The 26,635-nt window shown below is 43.3% G+C and overlaps 1 protein-coding gene across 1 annotated transcript in view; it reads right to left on the minus strand.

Moving 5' to 3' along the window:
* The window catches only part of baz2ba (bromodomain adjacent to zinc finger domain, 2Ba), a 153,465-nt gene that overhangs the window by 93,980 nt on the left and 32,850 nt on the right, over window positions 1-26,635 (minus strand). The window contains 4 exon segments of the mRNA XM_055638807.1: window positions 1,983-2,228; window positions 2,818-3,014; window positions 14,863-15,051; window positions 24,534-24,677. Coding sequence (XP_055494782.1) covers window positions 1,983-2,228; window positions 2,818-3,014; window positions 14,863-15,051; window positions 24,534-24,675 — 774 coding nt within the window. The 5' untranslated portion in view covers window positions 24,676-24,677.

Below are 26,635 nucleotides of genomic sequence, written 5' to 3' on the forward strand. Positions count from 1 at the left end.
AAACCAGAGCACCCAGAGGAAACCCGCGCATACAAAGTGGGAGAACGCACAAACTCCATATAGAAAATAGTGTGAAATCCCATAGTCGGGATCGAACACGGGGTCTCTGCCATTGTAAGGCAGCAGTTCTACCACTGTGCCACTGTACTGCCCTTCTTTTATATTTAGAAGATAATTAGAGGTATCATTTCTTCTACCAAAACAAAAATCTCCCATTTACTGATGTACTATTCCAATATTTTTTAACCATTCCCCATCTTCCCACGGTTCTCTGCATATTATCCAACAGCACACAGAAGCTCATGGAGGTCGTCATACTGTACAGCCCAGCCCACCCGTTCAAATTATATGAAAGTGGTTGCAAATTAGTTCAATTCCATTGTTTTCCAACATGGTTTAATTGTTTTCGCATTTAAGCCAATGCTCTCCAAATCATAAAATACTGAACACAAAATTATATTTCCATATTCTGTTCCCCAACCCTCTGAAATCTTCACAGAGCCCAAAGAATTACCAATGAACGATACAGAAAAGGTAGATATTAAACATATACTTTGTCTGTTTTCATTAAAAAAAAACACCAACCATATATCAGAGAACTATGAAGAAGGAACAACGGAAGGAATATCTTACTAAAACTGTATGAGAAATTGATGAGACTGAATTTCATAAATGCCGATGATCCAATGATCGACATCGCAAAGTTTTGAAAGGAGTGGCCACAAACTAAGAGGATGCATTGATTATCATCTTTTAAAATTCTAGAGATTCTAGAACCGTTCCCAAACATTGGGAGAGGTGAGGGGAGTAGTAAGTGTGACTCTACTGTTAATGAAATGAGGGAGAGAGAAAACAGCAAATCACAGACAGTTGGCCAATCAGTAGCAGGAAAGAATGCTGGAATCAATAACAAAGATTTGCAAAAAATAAAGCACACCAGAAATAATAGGTTTGCTGCAAATCAGCATGAATCTACGATACAAAGTCATGTTTGTTTTATCCATTTGGTTCCTTAAAGATGTGACAAATCGAATAAATTAGAGAATTAAACGATATCAGGCATAAAGATTCTCAAAAGACTTTGGATATGGTCTCACATAAAAGGATTGTCAACAAGGTCAGAGCATTTAGAAATGGGCAGAATGACTGATATGAATTGAGAATTAGTTAACAGACAAAGCACGGAATGGAAATAAACAACCAATTGGACCTACTTAGTAGACTATTGGTGCGGTAGAATGTCTATCTTATTTCCCTCTACAGAAGTCCCTGTCCGCCAAGTTCCGCCGGTACTTTTTCATCTGCTCAGAATTTCATTATCTGCACTCAGTCTGTCAAGGATCTCCGGTTACTAACTATTTCAACTTTCTTTCCCGTTTCCATACCGACTTTTCTAGCCTGGGTCTCCTCCATTGCCAGAGTGAGTGTGGAGTGAGTGAAGCAAACTGGAGGAAAAGTGCCTCATATTCCACTTGGGGAGCTTACACTCAACGGTATGAACAATGAATTCTCCAATTTTAGGTAACTAACCAACAGCCCCTACACCTCTATCCACGTGTCATTTGCCTGGCTTTGTCCCACCCCTACCTCTCTGCATGTTTGCTCCACCCCCCGCCCCCCCCCCCCCCCTCTGCAATCAATCTGAAGGGTCACGACACAAAATATCACTAATCCATAATCGCAAGTGATGCTGCCTGACCCACTGAGTTACTCCAGCACTTTGTGTTTTAGATCAAGATTCCAGCATCTGCAGTTCATTGTGTCTATATCGATGTATAAATAATATGTGATCTACTGAGTGTTCTCAAGGAGGTGGATGAAGAGGAAGGTCATTATGTATGCAAGTGTAGGTATGCAAAAGAGAAATTGAATTTGCAACACTAGCATTTAAAAGGTGTTCATTTAATTTCCATCTTGAAATGTCAGACTAAAGATAAAAATAAAAAAGTAGACCAATTTATGGAAACAACTTATAATCTTACCTTTGTCTTCTTTGAATGTGGGGATTCAGTTTCAGAATCTGAATCAGCGTCCTCACTATCTTCTCCAATACTGTGGTCATCATCATCTTCATCATCATCGTCATCATCATCATCCTCATCGTCATCGTCATCATCATCAAAGTCGTCAGAATCACTGCTGCTCAAACCTTCACTGGAAGAATCTGATGACGTGCCTGATTCACTCTCACTATTGCTGGAGCTTTCAATTGCTTTCTTCCTGGGCTTCTATTAGAGATATTATAAATTGAAGAAAAAAATATTCACTATCAGTGATTGAAGTATTTTACTTATTTTATGGTTATGGGACTGCATAAAAAATCTACTTGAAAATGAGAAGCAAATGTACCTTTTTGCTCTGATGACGGCCAACATGATTCTCACTTGCAACTAGGTACGACTGAATGAGCTGATAGTTGCTCCCTATTCTTCAGACACCTATGCTTTTACTTGGAAGGTGAACTTCAATTCCAAATAAGCCAACCCCTTGGAGAATCTTTAGCAAAGGGGGCAATGCTACTCACATGACTTCTTTAAAAATGGGAAATCACATCTTTTAATCTCTCTCCATTCATACAAACTTCACATTTAATGGACTGGCTAACAATCTGCTCCAACAACTCTAACATCAGCCATGACTTAATTATAGTTCATACCGATAAGTAACTATATCAAAACGTCCCGTCTTTCCCCCCCCCCCCCCCCCCCCCGTCCCCCCCCCGTCCCCCCACCCATTAAAATAGATTTTAGCCTTTTCATATGTATGTAATATATATCAATATAAATTTAGCAGTATATCAAATTAAAAGTTGCATACCTTTTCTTTAACCTTATCTGATGGAGTTTCTGAAAGTCTACTTTGCTCAAGAATGCATTTCCTTCCTTTTCCAGAAATTGTCATGTGCGTTTGTCCAGATGAAATCATTCCAATGGTAGCCAATCCAGAAGTGCTGACTCCTGATACTGCTGTGATGCTGCTACCATTCAATGATCCATTCATACCTTCAAAAAAAACTGCAAATTGTGAGAAAAGCAATGTCTTATTTGTGCAAATAAGGTCAAACCATGGTTCTAGTTCCAGTACATAACAGAAACATGTTGCATGAAGTGCTAATCAGTAGCATCGTATGGTATTATATAAATTCATGAATCACTGAAATTAATTAATGCACAAAGGTAAAGCACTTCCAGAATGATAACACAATTTTAAACTCAATGTGTGTGTGCACTTTGAGGGGATGGGTAAAGCACTACAGGAAAGGCCAGGGAGACTTCACAAAAATATTTATTTACAAGGAAATGAGTTGGATGATCAGCCATGATCATATTGAATGGTGGTGCATGCTCAAAGGGCCGAATGGCCTACTCTTGCACCTATTTTCTATGTTTCTATGAAATAGGTAAATTGTTGTGTACTACTACCCCAATTCTGTATAACACCACCAGTAGCTGATGACATTCTAACAGGAGACAAAATTTAAAAAACTCGCTGTCAACTGACCAATTTATGGACCGTTTCAGTGTCGAAAAGACTATTTGGAACTTAAAATTAAAGAAATATTACAATCATTGACAATCACATAATAACGCAGTGTGTGGCACAGAGGCGCAGCGGTAGAGTTGCTGCCTTACAGTGCCAGAAACCCGGGTTCAATCCCGATTATGGGTACTGTGTGTTCAGAGTTTGTACGATCTCCCTGTGACCACATGGGTTTTCTCCGGGTGCTGCGATTTTCTCGCACATCCCAAAGACGCACAGGTTAGTAGCTTAATTGACTTTTGTGAAACGTCCCTAGTTTGTAGGATAGAACTACTGTTTGGGTGATCGTAGTCGGCATGGACCAGGCGAGCTGAAGGGCCAGTTTCCACACTGTATCTCTAAACTAAACAATCTGTCAGATGGAAACTTCAATGCTAGGGTTGGGTGTTTCTGTATGCTTTTAGCCTTTGATGTGTTGTACACAGGTTACAGGTTGGTGATGTTCTGCCGCAGTTGCCACAGCAAATTGCTACAGTGCAAACTGTACATATTACACTACAACCACTATATTTTTGGGGACAAAGTCAATAGTTAGTCACATGAGTGGCATGTTGATTAAACTAGCAGCTTTGTCATTGGTGTGACTGATCTTCCTGATTGCAGGTGGAGCTGCACTCTTTCGGGGAGGATTTAAACTATTTTTGGCATGTGGGTACTAGAGCAGAGGGGAGGGATATTGTAAAAAAGGTATAGCAATAGGTCTTTGTGAAAAGTAATTGCTCCAGCAGACTTTCTGGCAAAAATCAAATTGGGCCACGGTTTTTCACATAATTGTATAAGGGGTAAGAGTGTTGTAAAAACAAGCCTGAAGGCTTTGTGTCTCAATGCAAGGAGTATTCGTAATAAGGTGGATGAGTTGAACGTGCAGATAGCCATTAATGATTATGATATAGTTGGGATCACGGAGACATGGCTCCAGGGTGACCAAGGCTGGGAGCTGAACATCCCGGGATATTCAATATTCTGAGGAACTAGCAGAAAGGAAAACAGGTCACTGTTGCAATTAGAGAGGAGATTAATGCAATGGAAAGGAAGGACATTAGTTTGGAGGATGTGGAATCGGTATGGGTAGAGCTGCGAAACACTAAGGGGCAGAGACCGCTGGTAGGTGTTGTGTACAGGCCACCTAACAGTAGTAGTGAAGTCGGAGATGGTATCAAACAGGAAATTAGAAATGCTTGCGACAAAGGCAAAGCAGTTATAATGGGTGACTTCAATCTACATATAGATTGGGTGAATCAAACTGGCAGGGGTGCTGAGGAAGAGGATTTCTTGGAATGTATACGGGATAGTTATCTAAACCAACATGTAGAGGAACCAACGAGAGAGCTGGCTATTTTAGACTGGGTATTGAGTAATGAGGAAGGGTTAGTTAGTAGTCTTGTTGTGCGTGGCCCCTTGGGCAAGAGTGACCATAATATGGTTGAGTTTTTCATTAGGATGGAGAGTGATATTGTTAATTCAGAAACAATGGTTTTGAACTTAAAGAAAGGTAACTTTGAGGGTATGAGACGTGAATTGGCCAAGATTGACTGGCAATTAATTCTAAAAGGGTTGACGGTGGATATGCAATGGAAGGCATTTAAAGACTGCATGGATGAACTACAAAAATTGTTCATCCCAGTTTGGCAAAAGAATAAATCAGGGAAGGTAGTGCATCCATGGATAACAAGGGAAATCAGGGATAGTATCAAAGCAAAGGATGATGCGTACAAATTAGCCAGAAAAAGCAGCATACCAGAGGACTGGGAGAAATTCAGAGACCAGCAGAGGAGGACGAAGGGCTTAATTATTGTGCATTGGATTTGAAAGAAAACTGGCAGTTTAACATAAAAACTGACTGCAAAAGTTTTTATAGATATGTGAAAAGAAAGAGATTAGTTAAACAAATGTAGTCCCTTGCAGTCAGAATTGAGCAGGTGAGTTGATCATGGGGAACCAGGATATGGCGGACCAATTGAATAACTACTTTGGTTCCGTCTTCACTAAGGAAGACATAAATGATCTGCCGGAAATAGCAGGGGACCGCGGGTCAAAGGAGTTGGAGGAATTGAGTGAAATCCAGGTTAGAAGTGGTGTTGGGTAAATTGAATGGATTAAAGGCCGATAAATCCCCAGGGCCAGATAGGCTGTATCCCAGAGTACTTAAGGAAGTAGCTCCAGAAATAGTGGATGCATTAGTAATAATCTTTCAAACCTCTTTAGATTCTGGAGTAGTTCCTGAAGATTGGCGGGTAGCAAACGTAAACCCACTTTTTAAGAAGGGAGGGAGAGAGAAAACGGGGAATTACAGACCAGTTAGCCTAACATCGGTAGTGGGGAAACTGCTAGAGTCAGTTATTAAAGCTGGGATAGCAGCACATTTAGAAAGTGGTGAAATCATTGGACAAAGTCAGCATGGATTACGAAAGGTAAATCATGTCTGACGAATCTTATAGAATTTTTTCTGATGTAACTATAGCGTGATAGGTCAGAACTCTCATGTGGTGTATCTGGACTTCCAGAAGGCTTTCTTCCCACTTCCTACAAACTTAAAGCACATGGCATTGGGGGTTCATTGATGTGGATAGAGAACTGGCTGGCAAACAAAACCAAAGAGTAGGAGTAAACAATGCTTTCCTTTTCAACTTGCAGGCAGTGACTATTGGGGTACCGACTCGTCAGTACTGGGACCCCAGCTATTTACAATATATATTAATGATCTGGATGAGGGAATGAAGGCAAATCTCCAAGTTTGCGGATGACACTAAGCAGGGGGGCAGTGTTAGCAGTGAGGAGGATGCTAGGAGACTGCAAGGTGACTTGGATAGGCTGGGTGAGTGGGCAAATGTTTGGCAGATGCAGTTTAATAATGTGGATAAATGTGAGGTTATCCATTTTGGTGGCAAAAACGGGAAAGCAGATTATTATCTAAACGGTGGCCGATTGGGAAAGGGGGAGATGCAGCGAGACCTGGGTGTCATGGTACACCAGTCATTGAAGGTAGGCATGCAGGTGCAGCAGGCAGTAAAGAAAGCGAATGGCATGTTGGCTTTCATAGCAAGAGGATTTGAGTATAGGAGCAGGGAGGTTCTACTGCAGTTGTACAGGGTCTTGGTGAGACCACACCTGGAGTATTGCGTACAGTTTTGGTCTCCAAATCTGAAAGGACATTATTGCCATAGAGGGAGTGCAGAGAAGGTTCACCAGACTGATTCTTGGGATGTCAGGACTGTCTTATGAAGAAAGACTGGATAGACTTGGTTTTATACTCTCTAGAGTTTAGGAGATTGAGAGGGGATCTTATAGAAACTTACAAAATTCTTAAGGGGTTGGACAGGCTAGATGCAGGAAGATTGTTCCCGATGTTTGGGAAGTCCAGGACAAGGGGTCACAGCTTAAGGATAAGGGGGAAATCCTTTAAAACCGAGATGAGAAGAACTTTTTTCACACAGAGAGTGGTAAATCTCTGGAACTCTTGCAAACAGAGGGTAGTTGAGGCCAGTTCATTGGCTATATTTAAGAGGGAGTTAGATGTGGCCCTTGTGGCCAAGGGGATCAGAGGGTATGGAGAAAAGGCAGGTACGGGATACTGAGTTGGATGATCAGCCATGATCATATTAAATAACGGTGCAGGCTCAAAGGGCCGAATGGCCTACTCCTGCACCTATTTTCTATGTTTCTATGTTTCTTTGTTGATCTAATTGCTCCAGTTGACTTTCTGATCAATATTGATTTCCGGTTTATCACAAGAAGGTGATTAGATTCCCTTTGTGTTGTTAATGGTCATTATCTAGCAGTGGGCAGCATCTCTGTCACTTGTCAAATATTACCCCCACTCTGGACACGGAGGCAAGACCCTTCATTATCTGAGGAACTGCAAACCTGAAAACATCACTGTGCAATCATTAGAAAACAACACCCCCTCAGCTTTTATATTGGAGGGAAGGTCACTGACAAAGCAAATGAGACAATTGTGTAAATGTTGCTTATCCTGGACTATGATGGCAATCCTGGACTATGATGTCCTATCCTGGACTATGATTGCAAGTGTCGCTCCAGCCTGTGATAAGCTTTCCTCTGATACAAACCAGTATTGCACGGGTTCTTTCGTGCCATATTAAATGTAAATTGTATACTATCTAGGCCAGGCATTATTACCTCAACTCTAGAATTCAACTCATTTGAGCCAAGGCTTTAAGAACCACTGTTGAGTGGAAGCAGCAAAATGCAAACACCTGCCTCGGTGAGCAAATTATTCGCAAGCATCCTTTAACAATACTATTGATGATTTCATTTATCACATTATCAGATGATTGGAGTAAGGTCAACCTGCAATTCTGGTCCAGAGATATCTGGGCCACCTGAAAAGCTTATCTGGAGGTGTCTCTGGTTGTGTTGCTGCATTCAGGATGTTGTGAAGGATTGTGCCTTTTGTTGTTTCCGGTGAAACAAGCTAGTTCCAGGTGTCATTTAAAACAACTCAAATTGGTTCAAGATTTACATCTGTAATGGGTAGCATCTCAGAAGAACGCTGAGAAGAACTAAAGACAAATAATTCATCTATATCTTTTGTGCTCAAACTCTGATTTGAAGATATTTGTCTACCAACAGAAGTGTGGTCGAATGGTAATTGTCTACCAGCAGAAGTAAAATGTACACAGCAGACTTGTAGATTTAACCTGAGATATTGGCCATGGGATCATTAAAAATCATTCACTAACTGTCACCTCTTGATGTAAGCTTCACTGCAGAAATTTGAGTTTGGACAATCTAAATGCCTTCTCTGTTCGTTACATATCAGAGAAAGATGGTGGTTTTGTGCAAATTACAAATGGTATTAGCACAGGATGCTTCTGGCCCACTATGCATGCGTCAGCTCTCATGTTCTGTATTTAGTATCCTTTCTTCACTTCCTACAGACCTTTACACATACACAATGAAACATTGAGTACAAAACCATAATATAGACAATGCTTTCCATAGCAACTTGAAGTGGGTCTAATTCAGGTTTGACTCGTGGTTAATGGACTGCATTAAAAATCTACTTGAAAATGAGATGCAAATTTATCTTTTCCTTGCTCTTGGTGTCAGCCAACATGTTTCTCACTTGCAACCAGATACGAGTGATGTGGATTATTGCAATTACATGATAGCCGCCCCCTATTCCACAGTTACCTATACTTTTACTGGAAGGTGACCTTCAATTCCAAATAAACCAAACCCCTTGAGCAATCTTCTGCATCAAAGCATGCAATGTTACTCACATTGGTCTGGCTGCCATTTCAAACAATTGGTACCAACACAAATTCTCCTTTTAATGGCAAGCTGCACCCCAGTAAGAGTCGCTGCCATGCCAGATTTTGTGCTACGCAGACATGTGCAACATGCAACATGCAAAGCTCTGTGCAAAAGCAATTTCTCAGTACTGTCTTCAATTTAAGGATTTGGTGAGGATGGAGCTGGAGTAAATAAACAATCCTAATACATATGGAAAGGATCACAATCCGTTAGCACATAAAATCCAACTTCAAACTACCATAAATTCTCTCATAGGGCTGTGGAAAAAATCTCCTTAGTTACCCAAATCGCCCACACAATGCCAACAATGTCCCATTTTCAACTTTAATCTCTCTAATTGCCCCGCTTGGTACATAAAACCCTCCAAACCTGTCCTATCCATGGGATCTACAGCTTCCCCAACTGTTTTCTTAAATTTTTAAAAGGAGTCCCAGCCTCAGCTACCTCCTCTGGCAGCTTGTTCTGATAATAGTGGCCAATTTAGTATGTGACAAAATGGAGGATTTCTGCCTTTGCAAAACCTGCTTGGCATTTTTCTGCAAAAGCTAGAAAACCATGAGGATCATGGCTCCAGAATATTTGGGTCCTGGGAGGAAGCTAAGTACAGGGTGATGTCCAGATGTCCCCTCAATTGTTAATATGTATGAGGGTTTCGCAGAAAGAGCCGAGCCTTGCTGCAAATACATGATCAGGATTGTTTGGGGAAAGGTATGTTATAATGCCATTGTTAACTATGTTGCACGGTCTTTGCATTATCTTGTGATTGGTCAAGGCAAAGGGCCTTGCCCGAATTGTTTATGTTACCTGGTAAAATGTTTCTTTACTTAGGGGAACTGTCTTCCATTAGGATCTTTATGTAGAAACAATGTAAAGGAGTATTTTGTGATTGGGTTAGGGAAGTGTCAATTAATGTATTGTATGAGGGTTACACAGAAAAGCTGGAGAAACTCAGCAGGTGCAGCAGCATCTATGGAGCGAAGGAAAGGCAACGTTTCGGGCCGAAACCCTTCTTCAGACCCGAAACGTTGCCTATTTCCTTCGCTCCATAGATGCTGCTGCACCCGCTGAGTTTCTCCAGCTTTTCTGTGTAACCTTCGATTCTCCAGCATCTGCAGTTCCCTCTTAAACAATGTATTGTATGATCTTTATTTAGGGCTTGGATGGGATGGAATTGAAATGTCCATGAAAGTTTTGTTAATCAATATACAGAGGACCCTACTAAAGAGGGTGCAACTTTGGACCTCCTCCGAAGGAACGAGGTACATATGTTACAGGAGCAGAATCAGGCCATTCAGCCCATACTATCTACTCTGCCATTCAATCTGCCCTCTCAACCCCATTCCCCTGCCTTCTCCCCATAAACCTGACACTCGTACTAATCATGAATCTATCGATCTCCACCTGAAAAATATCCAATGATGGCCTCCATAGCCTTCTGAGGCAATGAATTCCACAGTCACCAACATTTGCAAGTGACTGGAGTCGGCAGGGGTGCAACTTTGGAACAAGTGATCGTAATTCTATTTGTTTAAATAAGTCCTTCTTGAAAATATCCCATGTACTTTCTAAATTGTAATTTCTAAAGTGTCACAATTGTAACACTGCAAACACAGTAGCTAATTTATGTACACCTATGTGAAAATCATCAGGCTACTTGTTTTAATGGTTAATGAAGGAGTAAATATTATCCAGGACAACTGCAATTCCTCAAAGTAACACATGTTATTATGTTCATCTGGGAGAGGAGATTGGTTCTTGCTTTCATATCTCTTCTAAAAGGAGGTCCCTCTGACAATGCACCATCCTCGGAGTGCATTTGAGTGTCAGCTCGCTATTTGTAGTATAGGCCATCCACCAATCTGACTCAGGGTAGCTGGCTTGAGCATTGAAGGAGATTTGCTGCAAACATTCAAAGAGTGGAACTGGTTCCTGAAGACGACTGATACCGAGTAATATATGCTGAATGCTGATTTTGCCTTCAGGTATCAGTGGAATATTTCTTAGAATTAATTTATACCATGAATTGCTGTGACATTTCTTATAATGTATTCGCCAGAAACTAAACTGATTCTGGTGGGTAAAAGGAATTAGAATTATCACATTGCTCAGTAGCAATGACGTGAAAAAGAAAGTTGGTCCATTTGATTTTTTCCATCTTGTTGTATGTTCACATGACAAACTACACTTAGAAAAAGAGAACTAAAATTCTGGAACTTTTGAAATATTGGGTTTGTATAAAGCAATTTTACAGATGACTCAAATTAGAATATTGGAACAATGTCTCGTTAATGCCTATCACCAAAAAACTGACTAGATCTGCATCAGCGTAAAGTAATAAACCCTCAAAAGTACTGTATTATTTCTTTAAATATTAAGCAAGGTTGCTTTCCTGCACTCAGGGTCACATTCAGCAGACAGTGGCCAGTGTTTAACAGTTGGTACAAGATCCCAACTTGAATTATTGTTCCCTTTAAATGCTGCCAATGTGCGCTCCTGGGACCCATCTCAAAATAGCACCACAATTAATAATAATTATAATATTTAAATTCTGGTGCACATGCAACCAGAATGGATGAACACTTCCTGCCCAACACGTTGGGAAATTAAAGAGTTAGGTAATTAATTTATTTGGAGCAAATCTTCATGCAAAGTAAACAAACACAAACATGAAGAGGCAATTTGGTTCTTACAGCCTGCTCTGCCATTTAATACAATTCTCTATTTCTCCTGATCCGAATGGTAACTTTCTTAACCTGTATCCAGAATCTGCGACCCCCCTCGCACTGTTGTAGAAGTGACTCCAGCTACGTAAAACACAGTCCCTGCATTCAGCTTGTTAAGACCTGTCAGAATTCTGTAGAGCAAAAAACAAGCTGCTCAAGAAATCAGCGGATCTGGCAGCATCTGTAAAAGGAAATGTCTGATGGATCTCAACCAAAAACGTTGTCAGTCCCTTTTTCTTCCACAGATGCTGCCTGACCCACTGAGTTCAAAATTCCAGCATCTGCGGTCTCTTGTATCTCCAGAATTTTGTAGTCCAAAGAGATCTGCTCCCATTTTTCTTGAAACTCCAGCTGAATCAATCCAATCTCTCCTCATATAACAATCCCACTATTCAAAGAATTAGCCTATTGAACCTTCATTTACAATCCCTCCATGTCAGTTATATTTATTCTTAGGTAAGGAATCCAAAGCTACACACAATACTCCAGGAGTGATCACCTATCATCATAATTGACCATCCTTACCCCTTCAAGCTTAATGTGCCATTTGCCTTCTTACCTGCTTGCTTTCAGTGACTGTTAAACAAGGGCATCCAGATCCCTTTATACCTCAACATTTCCTAATCTACCACCATTTATATATACCCGCCTTTAGTTTTCCAATCAAATTGGATAGCTTCACATATAGAGATAAGTCTGCTACAACACATGTTTTCAGAACACTTGGTTGGATTTAACAATTGATAAATCAGTAAATCAAACAACAAACAAAAAGGTGTCCTGCACAAAAAGAGTCTGGGAGGAAGAAAACTATTTCCTTGTAACTCCCTACAATAATCAGACATCATTATCTCTTAAGAACACAATCTGCCAGTTTCTCTGCTTGTCGCCATTGAAACTGACAAGCAATGGTTTCTCTTGACATTTGTGAAATATTCAATTAAACAATGCAACAGAGCCCTTGGTATTTTTAGATTGCAGTAATAGCTTAGTCTCACGTTGCGAGTTGACACAAGAGGTACTCCGAGTTAAAACTCCCAGTAATAACGTACGATTAACGTACGGAACGCGTGGACGCAACTTAGAGACTCGCGGCGCTAAAGGCAGGTACTCGTGAAACTTGTCAACTCGTGCAAAAAATCAAACATGTTTAAAATTTTCCACGAGTCAATTTTACCCTTGTGGTTAGGAATTGAAACATTTTAACTCGTTGTAAGAACGTAGTGGCCCGTGCGTTTACCTAAGTGTATCGTGAGTCTACCGTGGGAACTCTTTAACTCAGCGGGCAGGCAGCAGCAGATTGTCGCTCCCTTCAGTTTCCCAGCGACAATCTTCAGTTTCCCAGCGACTATCTTTTAATAACAGGAACATTTTACGATGAAATGCAGAAAATAGTCAAGAGCCGGCGTGCCCGCTGACTCCCATCCTCACCCCGGTCCCCGGTCTGGGGCCACTCTGGGGGAGAGCCCCGGACCGGGGGGGGGGGGGGGGGGGGGGGGAGTCAGCGGGCATGCCGGCTCTTGACTATTTTCTGCATTTCATCGTAAAATGTTCCTGTTATTAAAAATAGTAATGTATATCCTGTCATGAGTAATGTGTGAGCCTGCAGCCCTTCACCTCCACCCCCCTCCCCTCAGTCCGACACCGAGATCCTGCTGAAGATGGGCAGCTGCCGGCTGGATGAAGTGACAGCGGGTACCATGGGGTGGCGGATGAGGGGGCGCAGCTCGGGCTGTGGGCGAACTGCCACTTGTCGCCGTAGCGGCCCATCGGGGAACGGGTTCCTTTGGAGTTGGAGCGGGGCTGGGCTGGAGTTGCTGCTGTCTGTGGGTCTCTGGGTTCTCCGTGCTTGCAGTGGGCCTGGTGGGCCTGGGGGTCGGTGTCCCGTTGGTCCTGACGTCTCCGCCACCCCCCTGGACAGGAGCTGAGACTGGGAACTGTACCGCCCTTGCCCCCTCCTTCTGCAACTGCAAACAACCCCACTCTCCTGCTCACCTAAGCCACCCATCCCCTCCACCTTTCCCTCCCAACTCCAGTCCCGTCCCGACCCCCCGGGAAACTGAAGGGAGCGACTGCCCCGGGGCGACTGGCACTGACCTGCTGGCATCACCGACGTGAAGACGTGCAAAGCCCCTGCGTCGGTGCAATGGGCGGGGAGCTGGAGAGGGGAGGGAAGGGGTCACACACATGGCCGGGAAGCAGAGGGGTGTAGGTGGGGGTGGTGACAGATAGGGCCAACAATGAGTGGAGAAAGACAGAAACACCGACGTGCAAAGGAGACCTACAACAGTGCATGATCTCTCTCACGTTATGGCAGGTGATTGCCCGCTGTTCTGACGCTAAAGCCTTGGGATCATTGCCCTTCGTGTTGGCGTGGAAGGGGAGGGGGTATTGTGCTGTTTGGTCGCCCCCTACTATCCCAGGGACAGGGAGACACAGCGGCTTTTGAGACTGGTGGACAATCACTTCCAAAGATTTAATCTCCCGTCTCCCCGCAGTGTGTAGACATGGCAGTAAATTCAATTAAAACATATCAAACCTGTGTGTTTCAAACAAATCATAAGTATAACTGCTCTGGCACTGGATGGTGCGCATTTTCCCTTTGTAGGTCACATCAATAGATGCGGCCGCGCTGAATTCTATCTTTAAAACAAAGCCACAAAGGATGGAGAGGTCTTCTTTAACACTGTTGCTTATTAAAACATAACACTGTTGCTTATTAAAACAAACCTTCAATCAGGATTGGCTCAAGAGTAACTCGGGAGACGAACTTGGAACATCGCAGAAATGACAAGTAAACGGCAAACTTGTCATACCTGTGGGAACTCGGTTAAACTCTCGATCATACACTTGCAATCTCGTACACAACCACGAGTCTTTCACTCGGGGTACCTCGTGTCAACTCGCAACGTGAGACTCAGCTTTAACAAAAATAAACTTATAGTTGTTAAAGAAACATTAAAAGAATCCTGCAGAAAAAACATTGTTATTGCGTGTCTGAAACTCTCAAGCATTGACCCTCCTTTTCCACATTGACACAATTAGTTTTTAAATAATGCAATTTTCTATAAAATGAGGTTTCTTAGGAGTTAATGTAAAACTACCAGTATTTGTTATTCTGCATCTGCCGCATATTTCCTCACTTAAACAAGCTGTCCAAATCACTTAAAGCCTCTTTGCATCTTCCTTGGAGCCCACAATCCCACCCAGCTTTAAGTCATCAGTAAATTTAGAAATATTATTTGGTTCTCTCATCCAAAGTAGTAGATTGTCCAATTGTGGAGTGTAATTTTAAAATAAACCAAAAGCTTAGAGTCACCTGGAAAAGAAAGTTGTGTGTGTCCCACCAAGGCTGAAGATGCACCAATTGTTCCCAGGCCACCAAACTCTGAACGCCCTGAGCTTGTAGTGTGCAGTCCAAACGCTGCATGGTTAACCATTGGGAAGGCACTCGATACTGCGGACAAATTGAAAGGCTGATCTCCAGCTGCTGCTCGAAACATTTGCCCTGCGGTTGAACAAAAGGGAACATGCTTTACCATTTGAGGGATTATATGTCGGGAGTAAATAACATTTTAAAAGTGTTAAAAAAACAAGTTGTATGAAACATTCCAAATGTTTTATGAATTGTATTCAACTACATTTTGAATCCATTTTCCATATTCAATGCGAATGCAAATCTGTTTCATAAGCATTGTTGAAGAACAATTTCTTGCAGAATTAAGTCACTAATCATACTACAATAAACATTTCACCAACAACTGTAATGTTTCAGGTTTAACACAACCATCAATATATGAAAACCGAAGGAACACGAGCATCTGGCAAGTAGCACATGTACATGTAACAACACTCAATGAAAGTGAAAATAACTTGCATCCTACTATATTTTCAAGAAATGAAGAGCCAACTACAAATAGAGAAACTCCTGAAGGACTGTGCACAGCAGAAGCTCCTGAAGGGCCGTGGGTGAGGAACGGGGAAACCTGCCTGGAGTAGGAGCAACGCCTCAGGCTGGTCTCCTGCACGCCCCGGAGGACCAGGAATTGAAAAGGAGGGCGAAGAGAGTCGGCAACGTGGCTGGACAAAGGGCCGATTAGAAGAACCGGGGGGGGGGGTCTTGCTTCTGCGCCCTCACGGGCAGCTGTGGGAGGCATCCCCAAGGCACGAAGGCTGAAGGTGGCTGGGCGAGGAAAGAGCAACAGTTTACTTGCGATCCAGATGGAGACGAAGGCTGCAAATGGCCTTTATGGATGGCTGCAGCTGGGACTATGAAAATGATGCCAATACCCGGCGACTAGCATATGGACAGTGGGCCGATTCTTTAAATTGTGTACTTAATAAGAGATTGTATGTATGCCGATAATCTTACAGATCTGAATGCAAAATGAGAATTTCACTGTACCTTGATACACCTGATAACAAAGAACCATTTAGTTTTTTTTAGTTTAGAGATGCAGCGCGGAAACAGGCCCTTCGGTCCACCGGGTCCATGCTGACCAACGATCCCCACACATTAACACTTTCCTACACCCACTAAGGACATTATTTTCATTTACCAAGCCAATTAACTTCCAAACCTGTACATCTTTGGAGTGTGGGAGATCTCAGAGAAAACCCATGCAGGTCACGGGGACAACGTACAAACCGTACAGACAGCACCCCTAGTCGGGATCGAACCCGGGTCTCCGGCATTGCATTCGCTGTAAGGCAGCAACTCTGCCGCTGAGCCATCATGACCGCCCACCGTTTAACCATTGAGAAATCCTATTTGGCATGACAAACGATAAATTATATATTTTGCCTAGAAAATGTATGGCTTGGGAAGAAATGAGACTGGCAGGATGCAAAATTCTGCATGGAAACCTAAGTTAAGGCATTGGAGAAAATGGAGCCAAACTGGTCAACAAGCATATGGAATGATTGACAAACAACAGAAGCAATGAATAAGCTTTAGAGCTTGATTATGTGATCAACCATATCAAGGAGGTAAAGGGAAAATCATGATTACGATCATGATGTTGTTTGAGGCCAGTCTGATGCTGAATGTTCTGCAGTCATGATGGTACAGAAACTGATCGAAAAAAATTGCAACAGATGGTTACAAAACTAGAGACAACACGCTCAAAGACCCATGAAAGAACTGCTGGGAAAATGCATTTTACCGTCAGAAGTTCTGAAAGTACAACAGTCCCATCTGGTTAATATTTCTACAACTATAGAAAACTACAGGCAATGGTGAACCACTAATCAAAATTACCTTAGTTTCCATGTAAATGCCGATTTCAATCTCAATTCCTCTCACACTACGATGTATTTGTACAAATGTTATATGTATAAAACAATGAAAATTACTATTAATTTAAACAATGTCAGCACTAAATTCAAATTTCTGGAACTTCAACCAGAACAAAAAGTAACCAATTGCATTTTGTTTTGCCTCAATTACAAGAAACCAGTTACAAATCAGAGGGGAAAAAAAGCTTATGTAGTTCTGGTCTTGAGCATTAGAAAAGATGCAAAATATAGATTCTCTACTCAGAGAATAATTAGAATACAAAGGTACACAAAATGCTGGCGTAAGGGGGACAGGCAGTATCTCTGGAGAGAATGGGTGACGTTTCGGGTCAAGACACCTCTTAAATTTGTTACACATGTAATAGTTGGCATAAATACATTGACAGATAATTAGACATGTACATAAGGAAGAAATGTGTAAATTAATATGTTAAAACAAATATGTTACATGGACTGGCACATGCAAGTCAAAAATACCAGCACAGTCTGATGGGTTGTAGGAATAGTTTCTTTGCTAATCTATGTACAGTAAAACGTGTACAAAGATGCATCTGTCCGAAAGCTTCAACATCCCCAAACGACTTACAATACAATGACTACAGACGTCAATTGTTGCCACAGATATTTGCAAATTGAAAACAAATGGATAGAAATTCCATTTGCCACTTAAAGCTCAAAAGGAGCGGGTCAGGCAGCAACCCTGGAGAACATGGATTGGTGACAATTCAGGTCGAGACCCTTCTTCAGACTTCTTGGAGAACATGGATAGGCAATGTTCTGGGTCAAGATTGAAATGTCCAGGTCAAGTGTCTGAAGATGGGTCTTGACCCGAAAGGTCACCTATCCATGTTCTCCAGGTATGCTGCCTAACCCGCTGAGTCACCTCAGCACTCTTGTGTCCTTTTGTGTATTAACCAGCATCGGCAGTCTTTGTTTCTACCAATTGAAGCTCAAGCATAAAATGACAATAGAGTTTAAAGCAAGCAGGCACGGAACTCGCTATCAAAATATGGAGGGAACCAGGGGACGGGGGGACACAATTTTTTGGCGGCCGCGCGCCCATGCGCACACACAGATTTGCGAGGCTTCAGAGGCTCAATCCAGCGCTAAATGCAACTTAACTCTGCCTGCCTCACCGGGTTAACCTACAAGTCCTGACTGGACTGACGGGACACCAGCGCTGCTTCTCCGCGCTGGCCATATTTCCCGCAAGGCCAGGCAGGTTAACCTGGCGGGACAGGCAGAGTTGAGCTGGGTTAAGCACTGCTTGTCTGCACTGGCTGTGGGCCTGGGGGCACAGCTCCCGTCTGACTCACGACCTCTTTGGCCACCCGTGGGGGGGGGGGGGCACTCGGGTGGGGACGGGACAGCGCCAGAGAGCTGGCCGGGATCGATCCTGGCTGCGGATGAGGCGCAGGTCTGTGCCACGTCTCCCTCCTCCAATCACCGCACTCAATATCATCAGTCCCACCTCCCGCCCCCCACTCCTCCCTCCTCCAATCATCGCGCTGAATCATCATGTCCCGTCCCCATTGCCCGTTGACCAACGTCTCTCTCGTCCAATCGGCGCCCTCGATCAGCAGTCCAACCTCCACTGTCTTGCGGAAGCGGAGATTTATTAAAATCCGGATTACAAAATGGGATGTCCCCCACCTCTCAAAACATGGGGGGAAACGTGTCCCCTCCCCCCCCCCCCCCCCCCCCCCCCCCGGGTTTTCCGCCCCTGAAAGCAAGGAACTTTGGTGGTTTATTTTTCACCCTTTATAGCAGCAGGAATAAAAACTACTACCACAGAGATTGGTGCTCTTATAGATGCAGCGTAAAACAAAACACAATATCACAAAAGTGACAAATTGCACCAGAACAAATGATCTCCAGGACACTCCCTCAAGCAGCCTGGGAAGCAATTCTAGTTCTTACAAATATTATGTATGGTAAACCTGGCATAAGTATCTTGTCATAGTGTGCCAGTAACACCATTTCAACCAATGAAGACTGCAGAGAGTACCACCACATTCCACAATTTGCCAGTCAGGAAGGATCTGGGGTAAGGTTGGGAATGTCTTGGCATCCAACAAGGCCTTAAAAGAGGAATCTAAATATTCCATATTTCCAAGATCAGGTGGACAATAGCAGAGTTCAGGAAAAGGAAAGGATGCAAGGAACAGAATTCTAGATAAGATATGGGGAATTCCCCATTGTGACGTGAACAAATAGAGATCAAGGAACTGAGCCTTGGGGAACACAAAAGCAAGGGGAAGAGAAGAAAACTCGACAAAGAGAAATAGGATGGAAAAAACTAGGACACAAACACATTGTATTGGACACAAAACTAGGCCACAAACACAAACACAAGTATTGTTTGCAAAGCCAGAAACACGAGCAACCACTTGAGATGGAATGTGTAAATGACCCAGTCATTCGCACAACATGGTACAACATAGTTTTATTAAAGATCACTTACACTTCAGAATGTTATTATAGCTGGTGTAGCGACTATTCGACTGCCAGCATGAGCAGAGTTCTGATAATATAAACTGTATAGTAGGCGGAGTTTCTACTAATAAAGCACTACAATTGGTTAGTGTGGAGTGTAACCAATCTACATCTTTTCTTGTAGAACTGAAATGAAGCACAACTAAATGCAAGCCTTTGAGCAGAAACACACCAATACGTGAAGGCTAAATAATACAGTAACCGAAACGCTAATAACTCATACAGGGACGTATAGATGGTTACACAAAATATTCATATCTAAGAGGTGGCCTACAGACCCGCCCTGCACGCGTGCGGTATAGATCCGTGTCTCCTCCCTTCGCCGAGGAAGTGACCGGGGAAGTAACCGGGAACGGTGCCGGAGACCCGCAGGGTGGAGGCGGCGAAGCCGGTGAGCGGGGCGCAGAACGTTGTGGTGAGGCCATAGGGGGCACAGTCAGTAGCTGCTCTGCATCAGGAGTCAGTCCGACAATAGGAGGGTACATCAGACGTGTGACCTCTGGATTCGAAACTACAGGACGTGGTTCCTTCACAGGAAGAAGATGTTAACGGTTGCGTCTGTAAAGGCCTCCGTTGGCACAAACTAGGTGGGAGCGCTGTTCCTTGGCAGGGCTCTGAATGTGACACAAACGGCCATAGCCCTTGTCGGTCTGAAGGCGAACAACTCGTCCACTAGAGAGAGGTTTAAGCGGGTTGCTGGACCTGTCGAAAGATTGTTTCTGTGCATCGCGTTTCAGCTGGAGTTGTTTCTGGACAACGGGAGGTGAATGGTCCTGTGGCTGCAGCAGCTGCTGGGGCATGGGCAGAACAGCACAGGTTTGACGAGACATCAGGCGTTGGGCTGGAGACCCCAGTATTGGGTCACAGGCGATGTTCCTCAATTTGAGCAGGTCCAAGTATACGTCAGATTTAGCAAGGTGTGAGTGCTCCATTAATTGTTTGGCGCCACGGGCTGCCCGTTCTGTGAGCCCGTTGGACTGTGGAAATTCAGGGCTGCTGGTGACATGGCGAAAATCCCTTCGTTGAGCAAAGTTTTTGAAACACTGACTGATGAACTGACTGCCGTTATCAGAGAGGAGACGTGCAGGGGCGCCGTGCACGGAGAAGTGGCGTGACAACTTTCGGATGACTGTGTCAGATCTGATTGTTTCGAGTAGGTCAATTTCGAACCAGCCTGAATACGAGTCAACGAGAACCAGATAGTGTTTTCCACGCCACTCGAATATGACAGTAGCGACCATGAACCACGGCAGAGGCGGAACAGGTTGTTTCTCTTGGTGTGGCATTAGGCTGTTGCAGACAGCGCTTACTTCGACTTTTTCACGTATATACTTGGTCATATCAGGCCATTAAAACATGTTCAGCGCTTGTTGTAGGGTTGCTTCCACACCGGGGTGGCCCCTGTAGAGGGCATCAAAGTACTTGTCCCGAAAGAACAGCTGGGATGACTGCTTTGTGACCCTTGATTATAACCCCGTCTTGTAGTACCAGTTTGTCGCGAACAAGGTAGTATGGGCAAATCGTTAGTGGGGTGCTGTGTGTGTATCTGGCCAACCACGCCGGATGACTGAGGACAGTAATTGTAGAGTTTCATCGGCAGCCGTGTGCTCTGCCAGGCTGCTTAGGCATTCAGTAGGTACGTACGACACTATCATTACCGTGAACTGGTCTTGTCCTGAGGGCTGCTGTTCGTAGGTTTTGCGTGGGGCTCTTGATAGCGTGTCAGCTAAGTGCATGTCCTTGCCCTTTTTGTAGGCTATAGTAAAATCAAAATGCTGTAGCTGCATCACCATCGGTTGCAGGTGAGCCAGAGTGGCGTGAATGGGTTTGTTCAGAATGGTGACCAGCGGCTGGTGGTCTGTTTCCACAATCACAGATATGCTAAAAATAAAGGCTTTGAATTTTGTGCAGGCAAAAACCATGGCAAGCAGTTCTTTTACGATCTGGGCATAATGTTGTTCAGTTTCTGTCAGGGTACGGGAGGCATAAGCAACAGGTCTGCAGTCGATGTCGGTGGAAGTCTGTAAGCAAGTCCATATTGGGATACGTCACATGTGAGTGTCACTGGCAACTTTAAAGCAAAGTAGGTGAGAATTGGAGCACTGGCCAGTTGCAACGAGGATTTTGAAAGCTCTTTGGTGTTGTGAGTACCAGGACCAGACAGGGTCCTTGTGAGTCAGTTCCCGCAGGGGAGGGCAGATATATCGCTGAGGTTGGGAATGAATTTCCCCAGGTAGTTGACCATTCCCAGGAATCTCTGTAAACTCGTAGCGTCAGTGGGAACTGGCATCTCGTTGACGGCAGTGGTCTTGGATGGGTCCGGTCTGGGATCATCACTAGTGAAAACATGGCCTACATAGTTGACCTCTGTGACACGAAATCTGCATTTTAGAGGGTTGAGCTTGAGATGGATGTCTTTGGCACGGTCTAGTACTTTTTTTTAGATTGGCATCATGTCAGCCGTGTCGTGTCCAGCAACGAGAATGTCATCGACAATGATGGCGCAAGGATACCCCGCAAATAATTGTTCCATTGTGCGCTGGAAAACCTCGCTAGCAGAGTTGATGCCAAAGGGCATTCTCAGGAATTTGTAACGGCCAAAGGGGATGCCGAACGTGGTGAGATTGGACGAGTCAGGGTCCAGCTGAGTCTGTCAAAACAAACTTTTGGCATCCAGAACAGAGAACACAGATATATTGCTTATCTGAGCAGCAACTTCCTCTACTGTTCGCATCGGGTAATGTGGCCGTTTGATCGCTGTGTTTAGGTCTCTGGGGTTGATGCAGATTCGGATTTCTTCCTTGTTTTTCTTTGTTTTAATCACCATGGTGGAAACCCAGTTGCACGGGCCAGTAACCTTAGCAATGACACCCAGGGACACCATCCACTGGAGCTCATTGTATACTCTGTCGCGCATAGCATGCCGGATATGGTGTGGTGCTCGGACCACAGGTGTAACATTTGGATCAGTGGTGATATTGTACTTGATGGGCAGTTTTCCAAGCTTGTCGTCAAATAGTTCTTCGTATTGTGAAAGTATCTGCTGAGTGGAGCCCTCAGTGGGAGAGATTGGAGCAAGCTCAAAGGTAACCAGGCCTAGATCCTGGCATGCGTTGATGCCAAGCAGAGTTGCAGAATCCTCCCCCGAACAATGAAAAACTTCAGTTTGTGAGCTTGTGATTCCATGTGGCAATTCAGTTCCTTTTCTCCAAGTTAGAGCAGTACCTCTCCCCCATAGGCTCGTAACGTAGCCGTAGTGTTTGCAATACGTTCGGTATTACGAATTTGTTTAAATTCAGATAAAGACATGACATTACATTTAGCACCAGTGTCATCTTTGCAAACGCAATGTTGCTGTTGACGAGGGGAGAGACTTCAGGGTCAAGCTGCTTGTTAGTGGAAGCAAATGGGGAGTGGATGTCTGGACTGTTATCTTGGTTCTCACGGAGGAGAGCAGGGGATGGCGCTTCCAGCTCTTGGAATTCATTATCAGTAGGTTCATGTTTAAACAGGTGTCCATTTTGTCTTGGGAACGAACGAGCCACGCGAGAACGACAACATTTCATGAAGTGGTTACATTTCTTACAGTAGTAGCAAATTTGACCATAAGCAGCACAGAATTCGCGACCTGGAGTGTGGGAGCCGTCACAGTTAGAGCACCGTTCAATAGATCTCTGAGGCTGCCAGGGTGGGGTGGGTTGTGAACACCGGTTACGATATGAGGTGTCGGTAGCATTGACATTGAACGGGGATCGCGGCCCAGAGCCCAAAGACTTTGTATGGGAAGCCGTAAGTTCAGCGATTCTGCAAGAATGTTCAGCTCGGTCCAAGGTCAATTCAGTATCGCGAAAAAATTTGTCTCGTACCTTGTCACTGAGTAAACCTCCTACCAGTTTGTCACAGATGAGATCTTCACACAAATCTCCAAAACGGCAGCGTGCAGCCATGAGTTTTAAATCACTGAGGAAGTTGTCAGTAGGTTCTCCTTGCTGTTGGAAGCGAGCAAAAAACTTAGTACGTTCAATTATGGAGTTGGCTCGATGGTCGCATAACTGTCCGAACTTAGTGAGCAGGGTCATCCATAGTTTCAGCAGGCACCACAACCTGGTTGTTGTGGTCCATAACGGCAGGTGCGTAGTTAAAACACTCTGCGCGCTTCATTGCTTCAGGGCCAGCAACATTAAGTAGTATAGAGGCACGCACGTCAGGTGCAGCTTTGCGATGAGCAGCACGAATGTAATGGTTGTAGCCGCAGCGGGTGTTGACGGCGAAGCGAGCTAGCCATGGTAGAGATAGCGAGTATACAAAACAAACTAGGTGGACAAAATAAAAAACCGATATACTTAAAGGCGGAGTGGGTAGGCAACCACTTCTTGACACCATGTAAATGACCCAGTCATTTGCACAACATGGTACAATATAGTTTTATTAAAGCTCACTTACAGTACATTTCAGCATGCTGTTATAGCTTGTGTAGCGACTATTCGACTGCTAGCATGAGCTGAGTTCTGATAATATAAACCATATAGTAGGCGGATCTTCTACTAATAAAGCACTACAATTGGTTAGTGTGGAGTAACCAATCTACAGAATGGTAGCCAGTAAAGTGGAAAAACCAAACAGGAAAAAATATATATTTTTGTTTTAACTTCGAGACTTTTTCATGCAAAAGGCCTGTGAGGGCCAGATCGAATAATAGGCCGTAGATATCCTCAGCATTTCAAATGTAAGCTGCAAAGACATGCCAAGGAAGGAATTCCTGAAAATATTTTGTCATATTGTCTTCAGAACACAAATCCCCACCCAGTTTGGTTATGAATTCCCAGCCTCTCACCCTCCATCCAACTATCTTCTGACCTGAAGACTGCCAACATTGCAGGTATAGGAGCCTGCAGATCCTTTGTTCTTCAGCAAGGAAAATGATCTCATGAATCAACAGCATCATTTGATAAACTCAAAGTATAATTGAAATCATATCCTGCCAAGATTACTCTAGAAGTAGACAAGATTTCAGGTGAGCAGAAAGCAATGTTGCAGAAGAGGACAATACAAGATGTTTGTCTCCTTTATTTTACAGTGACTATTACGACACCTTGACTTCTGCAAATACAGAATTGCTGCTGTAGGCCTTAATGTCCTTACAATTGCAATGAAACTTTATGAAATCATGAATTCCACGAGTAGAGTATTTCTTACCGCAGGTCGACAATGTGGAGCCGAACCCTCCAGCTCCTGCAGAAATGCTGCCCTTAGAAAGAGCCGAAGCCGTTGCTGTAGAGGATGCAGAAGATGTAGAAGGCGCAGAGGAAGTAGATGTCAACCGCTCCCCTGACTCCATATCTGTGAAGTAAAAGCAAATTTAGAGATCCCAAAGACCTCCTCATCAATTACCACAAATTCCTTTTAATGCAGGAGCTTCCTGGATTATGAATGACCCAACGTACAAAAATCCGACTTTAACCAAATTTTCCCATACATTTTAATGCATTTATTAAGCTTGCAATATTAAGTTGAAATGATAGAATTATGATACGATATGGATAGCAATATGATATGGATAGCTATAGAAAACGGATGTTTCTATCTTAAGGAGAAATCGAATTACGGACAATTCTCAGGAACGGAACCTTTGTGCAACCAAGGGACTGCCTGTACTATGGAAAACTACATTTTAATTAAATGAGTTGCCAGTAATAAAGAAAAAAATATATTAACTAAATATTATATTACCTAATTTTATTTTATTTTTGGTTAATAGCTCCATTCCTAGCCTTTTCTACAATTCATCTCCATTTTTTTCTTTAAATTAATATCGTTCCATATTTTGGATCAAAAATATGAGGATTTTTTACTGAAGATCACGTGGTGAACGCATAAAAATTGTGATAAATTTAGGAGTTTGTATCCTCCTCAAAAAACTACCCAACCACACCATAATGTGATGTACAAGGTTAGATGACCCAGTGCAGTGGAGAGATTGTACTAGTATGAAAAAGTGCTTTATTTCTCCCAAACAAAATGGAAAACTGAGCTCCCCACAGAACATCCGAGTTCTGTACGGATGAGGCAAAGCAATGTCATCTTGTTCAGCAATCAAACCAAACAGTTAATGACTAGAAGACTTTCAACCAGGAAATGCCACTAGGAATTACAATGAAAAGACATGATCAGATAGGAGAACATACGCTAGCAAAAGAAAAACGGGATTAAAGATGGATTTCAATTTAAATCAGGAAAAAAATGAAATGTAATTTAAAAAATAACTCCAACAGAAACTAAAATCTAAATGAAGTTAATTTGTAAAATTTTTTGCTATTTCAAAGTAAATGTAATTTTCCCCAATGTTAGGGATGAAGGGGAAAGGGACAAGGTATGGGACAAGGTATTTAAGGTATGTTGGTGAGGTCCTTGCTATAAGCGAGTTAGGTATTTCGAAAAACGCAAGAAATCATGGGATTTGTCGAAGGTCATTAGCGATTTAAAAAAAAGTGGCGGCCCCAGGCTTACAGCCAGCGGGGAGAAGAGGAGCTAACTCCAGCTCAACTCTGCCTGTACCGCCGGGTTAACCGACAGCCCTGGACTGACGGTCCGCGCTGGCTGTAAGCCTGGGGGCCGCCACTGCTTCGGGCCGATGTCCCGCCAGTCCAGGGTCACCCCGGACATCTCCGGTCGCCGCAGGCCAGGGATGGGACACTCAGGAGGGGACGGCGACGGCCCAGTAGCAATTCAACAGGACTTGCAGCGCTGGAGACCCGGGTTCAATCCTGACTACGGATGAAACGCAGGTCTGTATACACACAGCAGCTGAGCTGCTGACAATGTTTATCGCGAATTACCTATGACCTGGGCATGCGCAGTCGGAATACCGAACTTGCTTATTCTGGTTATTTAAACAGTGATCAAGGTGATACTAAGTTGTCTATGCACATAATTTGAACAAATTAACATATCTGATGGCAACTTCCTGACTTTCATGTTTAAATGTACATATATGGCCAAAGGAAGTTGCTGCAAAAGAACAATGGTGGGTGATAATAGGCTCAATTATATTCTTACAGCAAAATATGTCGAACGTGCAGTTCTGGATGTGCAGACAAACATGTGTAATTCATAACTTGGATTATTTTTTAAGAGAATGCCAGCTATGTAAAAAATATGTTTCTGGCTATAACTATTAATACTCTTATACTCCCATAAAATTAGGATGTCAGTGTATTATCAGGAAAGTTTCCAGGATTTTGAAGCTTGTCATGATTCGGCATATGAAGCGAAACTGAATGAATTTATACACACTATTT

Source organism: Leucoraja erinacea, chromosome 7, assembly GCF_028641065.1.
Source record: "Leucoraja erinacea ecotype New England chromosome 7, Leri_hhj_1, whole genome shotgun sequence".
Taxonomy (NCBI): Eukaryota; Metazoa; Chordata; class Chondrichthyes; order Rajiformes; family Rajidae; genus Leucoraja; species Leucoraja erinaceus.